The 12,577-nt window shown below is 55.9% G+C and overlaps 1 protein-coding gene across 1 annotated transcript in view; it reads left to right on the top strand.

The window, feature by feature from the left end:
- The window catches only part of LOC103590720 (VPS10 domain-containing receptor SorCS2-like), a gene marked incomplete at its 3' end in the record, with an annotated part of 448,076 nt that overhangs the window by 431,655 nt on the left and 3,844 nt on the right, over window positions 1-12,577 (top strand). Inside the window, exon 6 of the mRNA XM_008573022.1 lies at window positions 7,375-7,448. Within this exon, the coding sequence (XP_008571244.1) occupies window positions 7,375-7,448 (74 nt within the window). The remainder of the gene's footprint in view (window positions 1-7,374; window positions 7,449-12,577) is intronic.

Raw genomic sequence — 12,577 nt, forward strand, 5'->3', positions numbered from 1 at the left:
TTTCTAAGAAAGTCCTGTTTTAATGTTAAAGGTGAGAGTTAAAGGTGATATCATGCACCCTACAGCAGGTGTCAGCAAACAATGGTGTATTAGTCCATTTTGTGTTGCTATAACAGAAATACCTGAGACTGGGTAATTTATAAAGAAGAGAGGTTTATTTGGTTTACGATTCTGGGATGGCTGCGTCTGGTGTGGGCCTCAGGCTGCTTCTACTCATGGTGGAAAAGTAGCAGGCAGCCGGCGGGTACAAGCAGATCACATGGCGAGGGGAAGCAAAAGAGAGACAGAGAGGAGGTGCCAGGGTCTTTTTAAGCAACGAGCTCTCGTGGGAACTAATAGAGCGAGAACTCACTTATTAATCCCCCCTCCCCCAGGGACAGCATTAATCCATTCATGAGGGATCTGCCCCCATGACTCAATCAGTTTCCAACACTGTCACACTGGAGATCAAATTTCCACATGAGTTTTGGAGGGGACGACACATCTGAACTCCATCAAATGGCCAGCCACCTATTCTCGTACATGAAGTTTTATTGGCACACAGCCATGCCCACGTGTGTACGCTTGGCTTCTGTCTGCTTTCCTGCTCCAGAGGCAGAGATGAGTGGTTGCCATAGAGACCGCTGGGCCCACAAAGCCAAAACATTTCCTCTAGCCCTTTACAGAGCAAGTTTGCCAGCCTCTGGCCAAGAGTCTGTTCAGTCACTCAGCAACCGGCCATGTGCCCACAGCCATGGATCCCTGGGCTAGTTCTGGTGACCGAGAGTTGAGCAAGGCAGGGCGTGTCTATGGGCAGTGTGTGGTCTAGCAGAGGAGCGGGAAATTAAACTCCCAAGCCACAGAAGAAAGTAAGCAATGGCTGTGGGGTTCAGAGGGGGCAGGAGCTCCCCAATAACATATGCAAGGTGGGTGGGCCTGGGAAACTCCCCAAAGACGTGGTGCTGAGCTGGGGCTGGGAGGGCTTCAGAGGGTGGGCCTCTGTTATGGGCTGAATTGTGGCTACTTCCCCCAATTCATATGTTGAAGTCCTAACCCCAGTACCTCAAAATATGGCCATATTTGGAGGTAGGGCCCTAAAGTTAACATGCAGTCATTAGGGTAGACCCTAATCCAATATGACTGGTGTCTTTATAAGAAGAGGGGATCAAGACAGACAGGCACAGAGGGAGGAGGTGGCCGTCTGCAAGCCAAGGAGAGAGGCCTCAGAAGGAACCAGCCCTGCTAACACCTTGATCTTGGTATACTGGCCTCCAGGATTGTTTCTGTCGTCTAAGCCCCCTGGTCTGTGGTACTTTGCTATGACAGCCCCAGCAAATGAATATAGCGTCCCATGAAGAGAGAATGGCAAGAACAAAAGCCCAGCAGTGGGATGACCCATGCACGTTCTGGTATTGGGGTGCTTCCTCTCTGTGGCATATGTGACACGCTACACCAGAGGGAGGCTGGGTGGAAAGGGGACCCTGGGGCAATCAGTTGGTGCCTTGAATGGCAGGCCAGGAGGTCTGGACTCTTACCTGCAGAGCCATAGACTGGGGGTGAGGCTGCCTTGGAGGTCAGGAGCTCGCCAGGTGGAGGAGATGGGTGGAGGGATGTTCCAGGCAGAGGGAACAGCATGCGCAAAGGCCTAGACGTAAGAGAGCAAAAAGGTGGGTTCCAATGACAGCGAATGGTTCAGTGTAGCTGGAGCCCAGGATGTGAGGACACTGGGGCAGGGGCACCATTCCAAATGGACAGGGCTGGGGAGCCACGGAGGGCTTAGCTGGGCACAGACGCTCAACCTCTTTGTTAGAGTAAGAAAATCTAGCAGTCATGGTGTTTCCTCCATGCAGGGGAGAGCAGCAGGCAGAGGCTTAACAAAGACGTCTCCTGAGCTCATTTAAGACAGAAGGACATGATTTCAGTCTTATTGCCAGGGCCACAATCTGCTCACACAACCATTCAGAATGGTGGCCTTAAAGGCTTGCACAGATTGTCACAAGTGGAGCAGCCATCCCTGAAGTGGGGGGTCTTCTTGGAAGACACCTCAGACGGGGAAACATTTGCAAGGATGGTTCGGATATGCGAGCTCGTGTCTGCTTTTCTGCAGCTGCGGGGAAGAGGGTGGGAGCGTTTTGCTAAAACTTCACTCTAGGCAGTTGGGAATCTGGTTTTCAAGGCGAGCTCTGGAATCCCGTTCACCGTTGGTGAGGGGAAAACAGAGGTGCAGGAACACCAGAGTCCTGACATGGGGGGGAAGAGGACAGGAGGGAGCAGCCGGCCAGGACACGTTCATCTCTGTGGTCCCCTCAGCAGCTTCCTGCCCAGGATGGCGGTTCTTCTGATTTGTGCTGCCACTTGTGTCCTGCGTGTGTAGCCGCGGGAGAGAGTTCCCGGTGTGCCTGCAGGGCTTCTGAGTGTGAGCTGTTGCACACGCCTCACTGCGGCCGGAGAGCTCGCTCGCTTGTGGGCTTGGTATTTTCAGCATCACTACACGTGTCATACAGTGTTCGTCTCTGAATTCTCACAGCCCCGTCGAGTCCAGCGGGGATCATGTGGGCTGGGGCGGGGGTGCTGGCTTGTGAGAGGAGGGGAGGCGCTGGTCCATGTGGCTTTGCTTCAGGTGAAGGAGATGGGAGGGATGGGGCACCTCTCAGATTGCGGCTGGATGACCTGTGGGTGATGGGAGGGAGAGAGGCCATTTACTGAGACTGGAGAGGAGGAAGAGGAGGCGGGGAACACATGGAGGCTGGGGCCGGAGTGGGGCTGGGGACCAGAGCCAGCTCCTGTGGGTCCTGAGTGGGGGCTGTCAAGGACTTGGGCCATTAAGGCAGAAGTGGGGACCGAGCCCTTCTGGGGGAGAGCATCACAGAAGGGCATGTGACGAGAGGCCCACAAAGGGGCCTGACACCAGGCCCTGGGCCCTGGCAACCTCGGGACCAGGAGAAACCCCAGGGAGTAGTGCTAGAGGCCCTCTATGTGCCGCACTGTCGCAGGAGTGCCAGAGGCCCTCTATGTGCCTGCACTGTCGCAGGAGTGCCAGAGGCCCTCTATGTGCCTGCACTGTCGCAGGAGTGCCAGAGGCCCTCTATGTGCCTGCACTGTCGCAGGAGTGCCAGAGGCCCTCTATGTGCCTGCACTGTCGCAGGAGTGCCAGAGGCCCTCTATGTGCCTGCACTGTCGCAGGAGTGCCAGAGGCCCTCTATGTGCCTGCACTGTCGCAGGAGTGCCAGAGGCCCTCTATGTGCCTGCACTGTCGCAGGAGTGCCAGAGGCCCTCTATGTGCCTGCACTGTCGCAGGAGTGCCAGAGGCCCTCTATGTGCCTGCACTGTCGCAGGAGTGCCAGAGGCCCTCTATGTGCCGCACTGTCGCAGGAGCTGGAGCTACAGCGGTGAACAAAACGGAGCAAAGCTGGCCCCTCAGCAGATGGGGTTCCTGGCCCCGGGGCCATCAGCACGGCTGCTGTGTGCACTGTGCAGACTGCGAGGACAGGGCCGCCGGACCCCGCGTGAGAGGCTGGCTTGAGCCCTCCTCCCTTTCGAGGGCTGGTGATGGAAATTGTTCTCCTGAACCAGATCATTCCAGACACAGCCTGATCAAGGGAAGGGAAGGGACGGTTCAAATCACAGACGGTTCCAATCCAGGTTCTGACAGGGCACAGCCCCGGGCAAACCACTCCACCGCCATCAGATTGACAGACGTGCCCACTTCCCAGAGACCTCAAGGGTGCATGGCCAGGGGCGGGGCTCGCACGTGCGACAGGCAGAACGGATCCTGCCCTTGAGCATATCCCTGCGGGAGTGACACTGACACTGATGTTGTTGGTTGAGTGCGTAACATTGCAACCACTTTGCAGCAGTGCCTGGAATAATCCCGCAACATCCCTTGAAAGCAGGAATCCAGATTCTGGCTTCAAAAAGTGGGGAAACTGAGGCTTAGAACAGCTTTGGAACACATGCAAGGTCACACAGCTCTGTACAGTGGAATCTGATAGGAGCCAGGCCTGCTGGATCAGAAAGATCTCCAGAATCAGACTCTCTCCTTTGAAATGTTGTGGCTGTGGGCATCATTTTGTAGGTGGGGAAACTGAGGCAAGGAAATGCCGTAGCGGCCACTGAGAGGCAGAAACAGAGCCAGTCTTTGCTTCCCTGCCCAGCCCTCCTCTCCTCTTCTCTGCACAACCCGCCTTCCTCGGTCAGCCGAGGTGGTCACCCCACCACCTCTGGGGTGCTGGAGAACGTGCCCGGCCCGGGCCCGTCTCTGCAGCAAAGCACATTGTGCGCTGAGTTTAGTTCGTGTAACACAGGACTTCAATGTGCGCAATGCTACAAGGGTCCAAAGGCTCCCCACGCACCCATGTGGCCCACCCTCCTCTCAGGAATGGAGTGGAGGCTTTACTGTTTCCATACGTCCCACCCACTGAGAGGGGAAGCTGGCCAAACCCCACAAAATGACAAAATGAAAGGTGAACTGGGGACATCAGTTACAGAATCACCACACCTGTGTCTGTGCTTAGTCACCACTGAGAGGGCTGGGAATGAGACGTATGGAAATGTGGGCGAGCGCACGGAGCAAAAACGAAATGAGGAGGGGCCAGGGACAGAGATGTCCCCATTTTCCAAGATGGCAATGGGGAAATGTGTCGTGGATTCGTTGCATGTCCGGCACACACTAGACTTGACCCAAGTGATCCAGCCGAATTGTCCTGACCTGCCGAATGAGGACTGTCATCCCATTCTACAGCTGAGGGAAACTGAGGCTTGCCCAGGTCACCCGCTGCAGGCAGTGATTTGAGCCCAGGTCTGTCTAGCTCCACCGTTGGAGGTCATGGTATCAGGTGTCCTGGCATTGCCGTTAGGAGATTGTCCTGGTCATTCAGAGGAGAGGGGAGAGGCCAGACTGCCTCCAGCAGGGCCCTCCGCCATCCCACTCACCTCCCCCAGAGCGGACAGAGGACCTGCCCGTGAAGGAAGCTCGTGAGGCTTGAGGCTCTTCCCTGACTCCCACCCCTGGAAGATGAAGTTGGAGCTCTGCCCCGTCCTCCAGCACCAGGGGGCCAGCCTGCCCGTGACACTGGCCTTCACGCTGCCTGAGGCCCAGCTGCACACGGGGCACCCCTGCTGCGGGGCCTCCACCTGGAACGGCTCCCCCTGCCTCCGCTGCAGACACCCCCTGCCCTCGGATGCTGGCTGAGGCCAAGGAGCAGTCGGTGTCCATGAAGAAACAGGAACCTGTGCAGACGGAAACTAACACAGGGAATTGCTCACCAAGGCGTCGGAAGGGCTGGCTGGGCAAAAAAGGGAAGGCAGCTTTACGTGAGAACAGGCTGTGGATGAAGGGGACTGCATGGCCAAGAGCCCTGTGGCCAAGGCGTGGGCCCCTCCGTGACCTCCAGCCTCTGCGTGTCCTGCCGGGTCCCACCCTGCTCCCCTATGTCTGATGAGAATCCAGCTGTCTCTTGGCTCACAGCTGACACCCCTATAACAAAAGACAGATTAGCAAGAGAAAGCCATAACAAATTGACGAGCGTTTAATACAAGTTTTAGGCAACACAGGAGCCTTGGAAATGAAGATCCCAAGAGACAGGGAGGTCTGTGGATGGAACACTTAGTTTGGTGAAGAGCGGACAGTCGTGGGGAAGTGTAATCTAAGGGTCATAAACTGGCGGGGGCGGAAGAATGTCACATTCTCCTTGGCGTTCCTGCGTGACACCCCTCCCCTCCAGATATGGGGCAGGACATCTGTCACGTGAGGGTCTTCAGGGGAGAAGGTCAGAGAGTGACCTTCCTAGGCTTGTGACCTGCTATAGGGAAGAAGGCGAGGGGCAGGGAGGAGTGAGCTTCGCACTTCTGTCATTCGCTCAGATGCCAGGGGGTCGTATTTGGAGCCGCGTGTCCTGCACCCCATCTCCAGTTTTCTCACTTGGAGATTGGAGCTATTAAGTCCCCCTCCTGGCATGGTGGCGTTGGTGCAGCACAGAGGGATGTCTCTCCCCCTCCCCCCAATCCCCGAGAGCTGGCTCCCCCTGCCTGAGCAGATCTTGGGTCCCTCTCAGGATGGTCCCATCTGTGAAGGAGGATGCGGCCCCTCCCACAGGTGATCATGGGAGGAGCAGTGTTAGGTCATGCCCTGTGTCCCTGGCAACTTCCACTTGGCATTTCCAAAACTCACCCTGCCTGATCAAGGTCTGTCCTCACCCGAGATCCCCAGGCCAGAGCTCTGGGCACAGACCAGGCCCCGTGCACTCCTCCCAGGGCCTGTGTAGCTCCCTCAGCCAGTCTCTCTCTGAGCCCTCTCCTCTTCCCCGATGACTGCCCCTGGCTGCATCCAGGCCCGGCCTCCTCAGGGACTCCCTGCCTCCACCACACAGCAGCCATAACACGCCAGCCTGCCTGCAGCCCTCCTGTGCTGCACACATCTCATCCAGCCTCAGTGGGTGGTTTCAGGCAGGGCTGGCTGCACAATTTGCAGGATTCTGCGAAATGAAAATTGTTTAAAAGTCAGGACAAATCCTTTCCTGTTCTTCTGTGGTCTCTCTCTTCACCTGTTGTGGTGTCTATATGAGCTATTTAACATCGGACTCCATTGCAGACACAGACACGTGCAGGGCAAGTGTAGACCTTCCTGGGCCCCAGGCCTGCCTCAGTTCACAGGGTGCCCACCCTGACCCTCCCCAGGCCTGGGCCCAGGACAGCAGGGGGTGCTGGGTGGAGACAGGAGCAAGAGAACCTATCCTGGGAGCCTGCAGCAGGCAGGACCTCATGAGGGAGAGATCCTCTAGTGTCCCATCAGAATTCACTCACAAAACTCAGAGCCAAAGGTCACATATTTAAGAAGTTCAGGTCGACGACTACAGAGCATTAAACCCTGAGTGTGGGGCACTTCTGAGCAAGGTCACGCGGGTGAGGCCGGCCCTGGATTCAGACCCCAGCCAGCCTGTGCAGAGCCTGCAGTGGACCTGCTCCTACCAGGGGCTGCTGCTGTTTCCGCTCTGACCCCCTCATTCCTGCAGCCTCTGCACGTGCTGCTCCCTCCTCCTGGATGCTCTCTGTCCCCTTCTGCCCACCCCTCATGCGGGTATTGCAAAGTCCCTCCTGGACTTCACGGCTCAGACACACCTCCTCTGGCAGGCCTCCTTGGACTTCACCCTGGAGAACCTTCTCTCCTGGCTCCTGCCAGCTGGCCTGGGGCAGAAATGGCTCTTTGTGGAGTCCTCACCTGACTTCAGCCTCTCGGGGGTTGGTCTGTCCCTGCCGTGTGTGTGCAGGGCCTCTGCGCGTCTGTTGGATGAGACTGCCTTCCCCTGGGAAGTTCATGCTAGCGGGAGATCACTCTCTCAGAAGTAGCTCGTGCCCTCGTCATGAACACTTCTGTTTTCTCTTTTTTCTGCCCTACAGCTCTATGTGTCATCTGACCTGGGGAAGAAGTGGACGCTTCTGCAGGAGCGAGTGACCAAAGACCAGGTGTTCTGGTGAGAGCTCTCCCACCAGGCCTCGGGAGCCTGGCAAGAGCAAAGGCAGCTCCTCAGGGGGTCCCCCTCTTCTGTCTCCATCCCCAGCCCCCTCCCTCCTCATGGCAGTATGGGACACGGTTACGTGTCCAGGGCCTGGCGTCCCCTGTGACCCGGCTGTGCAGCTCTGTGCACGTGAGCTTCCCTGCCTGAGCCTCGGCTTCTTCCTGCCTGGGAAGAGGTGCTCGTGTACAGAAGGCCCCTGGCACACAGTGGCCCACTGCTCCTCACTTCCCTCCCCCGTGCAGTCTCCTCGGCCCCACGGCTTCCTTGGCCCTGCTCTCCTGCCCCTCTCGCATGCAGCCCAGTGAGTGACCCTGCTCTGCCCTGCTGGGTGCCAATGAGCGGGGTAAGTGCAGGGACATGCCCTTCACCCCACCTGCAGATGAGCCAAGCCCAGGCAAAGGGGGTGAAGGCAGGCGGGGTGGGGGCTCACATCCCAGGCAAAGGCCAAGCCTGAGGACTGTGGTGCTGGCTCCTCATTTGTGGGATCTCATGAGAGCTTCTCAACAGCCTCTTGGGGCCACATTCTAGTCTCGTGGCACCAAAGAGCAATGCTCCCATGCTCAAGAAGTGTTTGTGGGATGCAGAAAGTGAGACCCCTGGAGAATGAGCATTTGCTGAGGTCCCGGGCAGCAGACGGGAGCTGGCCACCTACCCCTGCTGCGACTGCAATCCGTTCTCCTGACTAAACTGCCTTTGAGATGTGCACAGCTCTGTGTGCGTTCCTCCCACCGCACAAATCTTGTTTGTGCATGCTCATGCACATCCGTGTGCACAGGCATATCCTTTCTTGTTCTTGTCTCAACTGCTACACGGGCCTCCTAGCTGGGGCACAGGCCTGTCCCCAGCAGAGGGCACTGTGCAACACCCCCCTTCCCTCTCCTCACTGCATGTGTAACTTCATGCTAATCGTGCCAGGGACTGCTTCCTGACTAGTCCCACAGGCTGAAGGGCAGTCCTTGTCTCTCCTCTGGAACACTGACTCCTGATGTATGTGCCCTTTACTTCTGGGGAGGATTGATGGCCACTTCTCCACAGGCCACCCATGGGAGGGCCCAGTTCCTTCCTCAAAACCAGAGCACTGCCCTCAATCACTGGCCTCACCACTGATGTCAGCTGTCAGGAGCAGGAGCTGCCCAGCCCTGGGACGTCTGGGCCCCCAGGCTCACAGGAGATGGCGAGCGGGGCAAGAGGGGGCATTTCTAAGCTGCTGGCCTAGAGAACTGGCCAAGCTCTGCAACGCTGTGTCCAGTCCCAGGCCAGGCCGAGGCAGCATCCCAGCCTCACAGAGACCTCTCCAGCCAGGGAGCGAAACCAGCCCACAGATCCCGAAAAGGAGATTGGCTATAATCCAAACATGTTATTATCTCAGGAAAATCAAATTATTTCTTCCCCCAAGTTTCCCAAATTGCTCAGAGTTGTTATGCATGAGAGATAATCACACCAGACGCTTGGCCGCTCAGAGCCCCAGAGCCCCTCCTGGAATGTGGTGACAGCCCGGTGATGGGGCTCCCCCATTGTAAGTAGTGAATAATGCTGTTTTGACAGCATTTCCACAGAGCTCTTTGTCCTTGAACTGACAGCGGAAATTGCAAAAGCCCCACGTTCTGTCTGAAGCTCGGACTCATTAACGTTTTGCAAAGCTACATGACAAGCGAGCTCATTAGGGTGGCCTTGCAGGGGGCGGGCACGGAGGCAGCACCCGGGTGCTCTGATACCTGCTGTGTGCTGGGCTCTTCCGTCAGTCTTCAGCGGCTCCACAGCAAAGCCGTACTAGTGGCCACCCACAGCTGCCACGTTTTGAACACTGACCGTCCACCAGGCAGTGGGCTGAGGGTCTGAACGCATCGTCTTATGGAATCCCCACAGCAGCCTCTGGTGGTTTTCTCCTCATGTTACAGAGGGGGAAACTGAGGCTCGGGGAGGCTTGGGCTCTTGTGTAGGTCATGCTGCCCCTGAGCTGCAGCCCTGGCTTTGGCTGGAGTGTGACTCCAGCTGGCAGTCAAGTTGTTGACCATTCTGCCATCTGCGCTTTACCAGGGTTTTGGGGTCTGCTTCCCCATTTGTGCCTGAGCTCACCCAATGCCTGCCCCAGGTGTGGGGCACGTGCGGGGCAGAGCCCCGTCAGTAGAAGAAGGAAGGGGGGTCATCCGTCACAGCCTTGGCTACGGTGCCTTTGAGGCTCATCAGAACCATTTGCTTCAGAGTGTCCTTCAGCACCAAGAGGAGTGCAAACCAATTCTCCACATTCCCAAGGTCCCCACTGTCTCCGAGGCTGCCTGCCCATGGGGCAGCTCATGTGCCTGCTGTCTCTAAACAGAGTTCCTGGGCCTTCCCCAAGTACTGCATTTGGGGACCTCAACAAAAAAGAAGGTATATAGGTCAACACTTGTCACTCCCTCCAGGGAGCTCAGCTCTACCAGAGGTGTTGTAAAGGCAGAGTCTCAAAAACTCCCGATCAAGAGTCTCTCGGCCAGGGACCAGGCCTCACACCCACTATGCTCTGGTGTCTACTCCAGAGACTGCTCAGACACATGAGAAATGGCTGTGGAATAGTGGTGAGAGCATGGGACCAAGGGAATGAGAATGGTGAATGAATGAATTTACAGAGAAGGTGAATGAATGGATGTGTGAATGAGTGAGTGAGTAAAGGAGTGGATGAGTGAGTGAGTGAGTGAATGAGTGTGAGTGAGTGAGTGAGTGAATGAGTGAGTGAGTGAGTGAATGAGTGAGTGACTGAGTGAGTGAATGAGTGAGTGAGTGAGTGAATCAGTGAGTGAGTGAATGAGTGAGTGAGTGAGTGAGTGAGTGAGTGAATGAGTGAGTGAATGAGTCAGTGAGTGAGTGAGTGAGTGAATGAGTGAGTGAGTGAGTGAGTGAGTGAGTGAATCAGTGAGTGAGTGAATGAGTGAGTGAGTGAGTGAATGAGTGAGTGCGTGAGTGAGCCAGCGAGCCAGGTGTCATACCCCACTTTACAAATGATGGATTGCCAGAGTAAAATTCTGTCTGCCAGGCTGAGGACCTCTTATTAGAGGGAACAATGTCTGCCTTTATTCAGGAAAGAGAAATGTGTCAGGCAGGAGACCTCCCTTCCATGGAGCTTATAAATGGTCTATTCACAAAAGCCTGAATCAACACTTCACCTCGAAGTGGAAAGCTCTTTACCTAGGGTCAGAGCGATTGATGCTGGTGCTCCAGAGTTTGCACTAGCAATGGACTTCAAGGGAATCCCTGCTGCCTCCCGCCTCACCGCGCATCTGCGGGGACCTGTGTCACTCAGATCTGCTAATGGATTTCTCCTGTCACCTGGCTCCACCTGGGGCCACCCGGTGGACCTGGTCCCTGGTGGAGGTGAAGCAAATGGGAGGGAGGCAGGTTGAGAAGGGCAGGGGGCCAGCTTGGGGTGGGGGACTGTCTGTGATGGTGGAGAGGCCATTGAAGACTAGGCATGTGCCAGAGTGGCTTCCTCATCCTGAAGCTCCATTTACTCTCGGGCAAAGTGTCATAAGAGGGGTTGGTCTGATAGATGGATAAGTGATTTTTAAGAACCATATTGGCTGAAATGTACATGATAACAAATATGACCATGACTTCCCGGTCTTGCCAAGGAGAAGCCCAAGGCAGATGGAAGTGCTTGGGATGAAGACTGTGGCAGGCAGAGAGCAGTCCAGTTGGCACATGGATAGCGTAAAATCTGGGGACAATGCTGTCTGGGAAACCCTGGACAAGATCATCCCTAATTTCCTTCATTCATAAAAATATGCACTTTCCCTCGTGGGTGCCATGTGCTGTGCTGGGCAGGTTCTGGGGTACAACGGGGACTGACCCCATCTCTGCCTCCCCCGGAGGACCAGCCCCTGGAGCTGTGACCCTAGGATGCATCTTCCATCTTGTTCTTCTGAGGCCTTGTTACAAGTGCTCCACAGGCAACCACAAGCCCCACCGGCTACCACACAGAGACCCTGTGGACTAGTGTTATTGTGCCACCTAAGGATGTGGAACCTGAGGCTCAGAGAGGTGATGTGACTGCTCAAGCTCCTGGGGTGAGGGAGTGACAGAGCTGAGCCCAGCCTGAAACCCCTCTCTCAAGTCAAGCTCCTCCTTGGTGGCCCACATGGGCCCCAACTGCACACACTCAGGAGGTGGGATGCATAGCTGTTTTGTCACGGCATGCTCAGTGCCAGCAGGATAACTGTGCATCAGAGCAGATGGGCTCACATGGTGCAGGTGCTTTGTAAACTGCTGTAAGTGGCACTGTTGGGGTCATGGCAAGTGTCCACTTAAGTTCCCCAGTGTGACAGGTAGTCACCAGCCAAGATTTGCCATGTGGCTGATATCCACTCAACCTGATTACATGAGAGATGGATGGGGCGGACAGCCCGCACCCACCTCTGTCTCCCAGGAAGCCAGAGAACACAAGTCTAGGGACAGCCCAGGCTGCAGCAGGACAGAACATCCGGCCAGAGGTCCACCTCATGACCCTAAAGATCACACCCATCTGTCCCCTAGGTGAACCTGTCCAAGAGCATGGCATTAAATGCCACCTACAGTCCAGACATGTGTGTCCAATGGCTGAGTGGTTGCCTGATAGAAACTTCTGGCCCCCCCAATCTGCTCCTCACCCCTCAATCTCCTGCTGCTCAGGTCAAATGCCTTGAAGGAATGGATGAAGAAATGAATGGATTAATGAATCCCTGAGAATTCTGTGGGACAAAAGACAAATCCCTCAGCTGTCTTAGCCTCAGCTTTTTTTATTTGTAAAATGGAGATGAAAATTTCACCTCCTAGTCCTGTGATGGAAAAGAGGAAATGATTATAAAGTGCTTAGTTCAATGTCCAGCACATAGTAGGTGTTCAAAGAACAGCTCTTCCTTTCACCTCCTTCCCTTTCTCTTTAAGTCTCATTTGTTCACTCAAAAACACTTAATAGGGCCGGCCTGGTGGTGCACTGGATAAGTGCGCCGCTTGGGAAGCGCGGCGGCGCTCCCGCCCGAGGGTTCGGATCCCACATACAGACCGGTTCCCGCTCACTGGCTGAGCGAGGCGCGGGAGCAACACCGAGGGTTGCAATCCCGTTGCCGGTCCCC

Source organism: Galeopterus variegatus, unplaced genomic scaffold (genome assembly GCF_000696425.1).
Source record: "Galeopterus variegatus unplaced genomic scaffold, G_variegatus-3.0.2 Scaffold865, whole genome shotgun sequence".
Classification (NCBI taxonomy): Eukaryota; Metazoa; Chordata; class Mammalia; order Dermoptera; family Cynocephalidae; genus Galeopterus; species Galeopterus variegatus.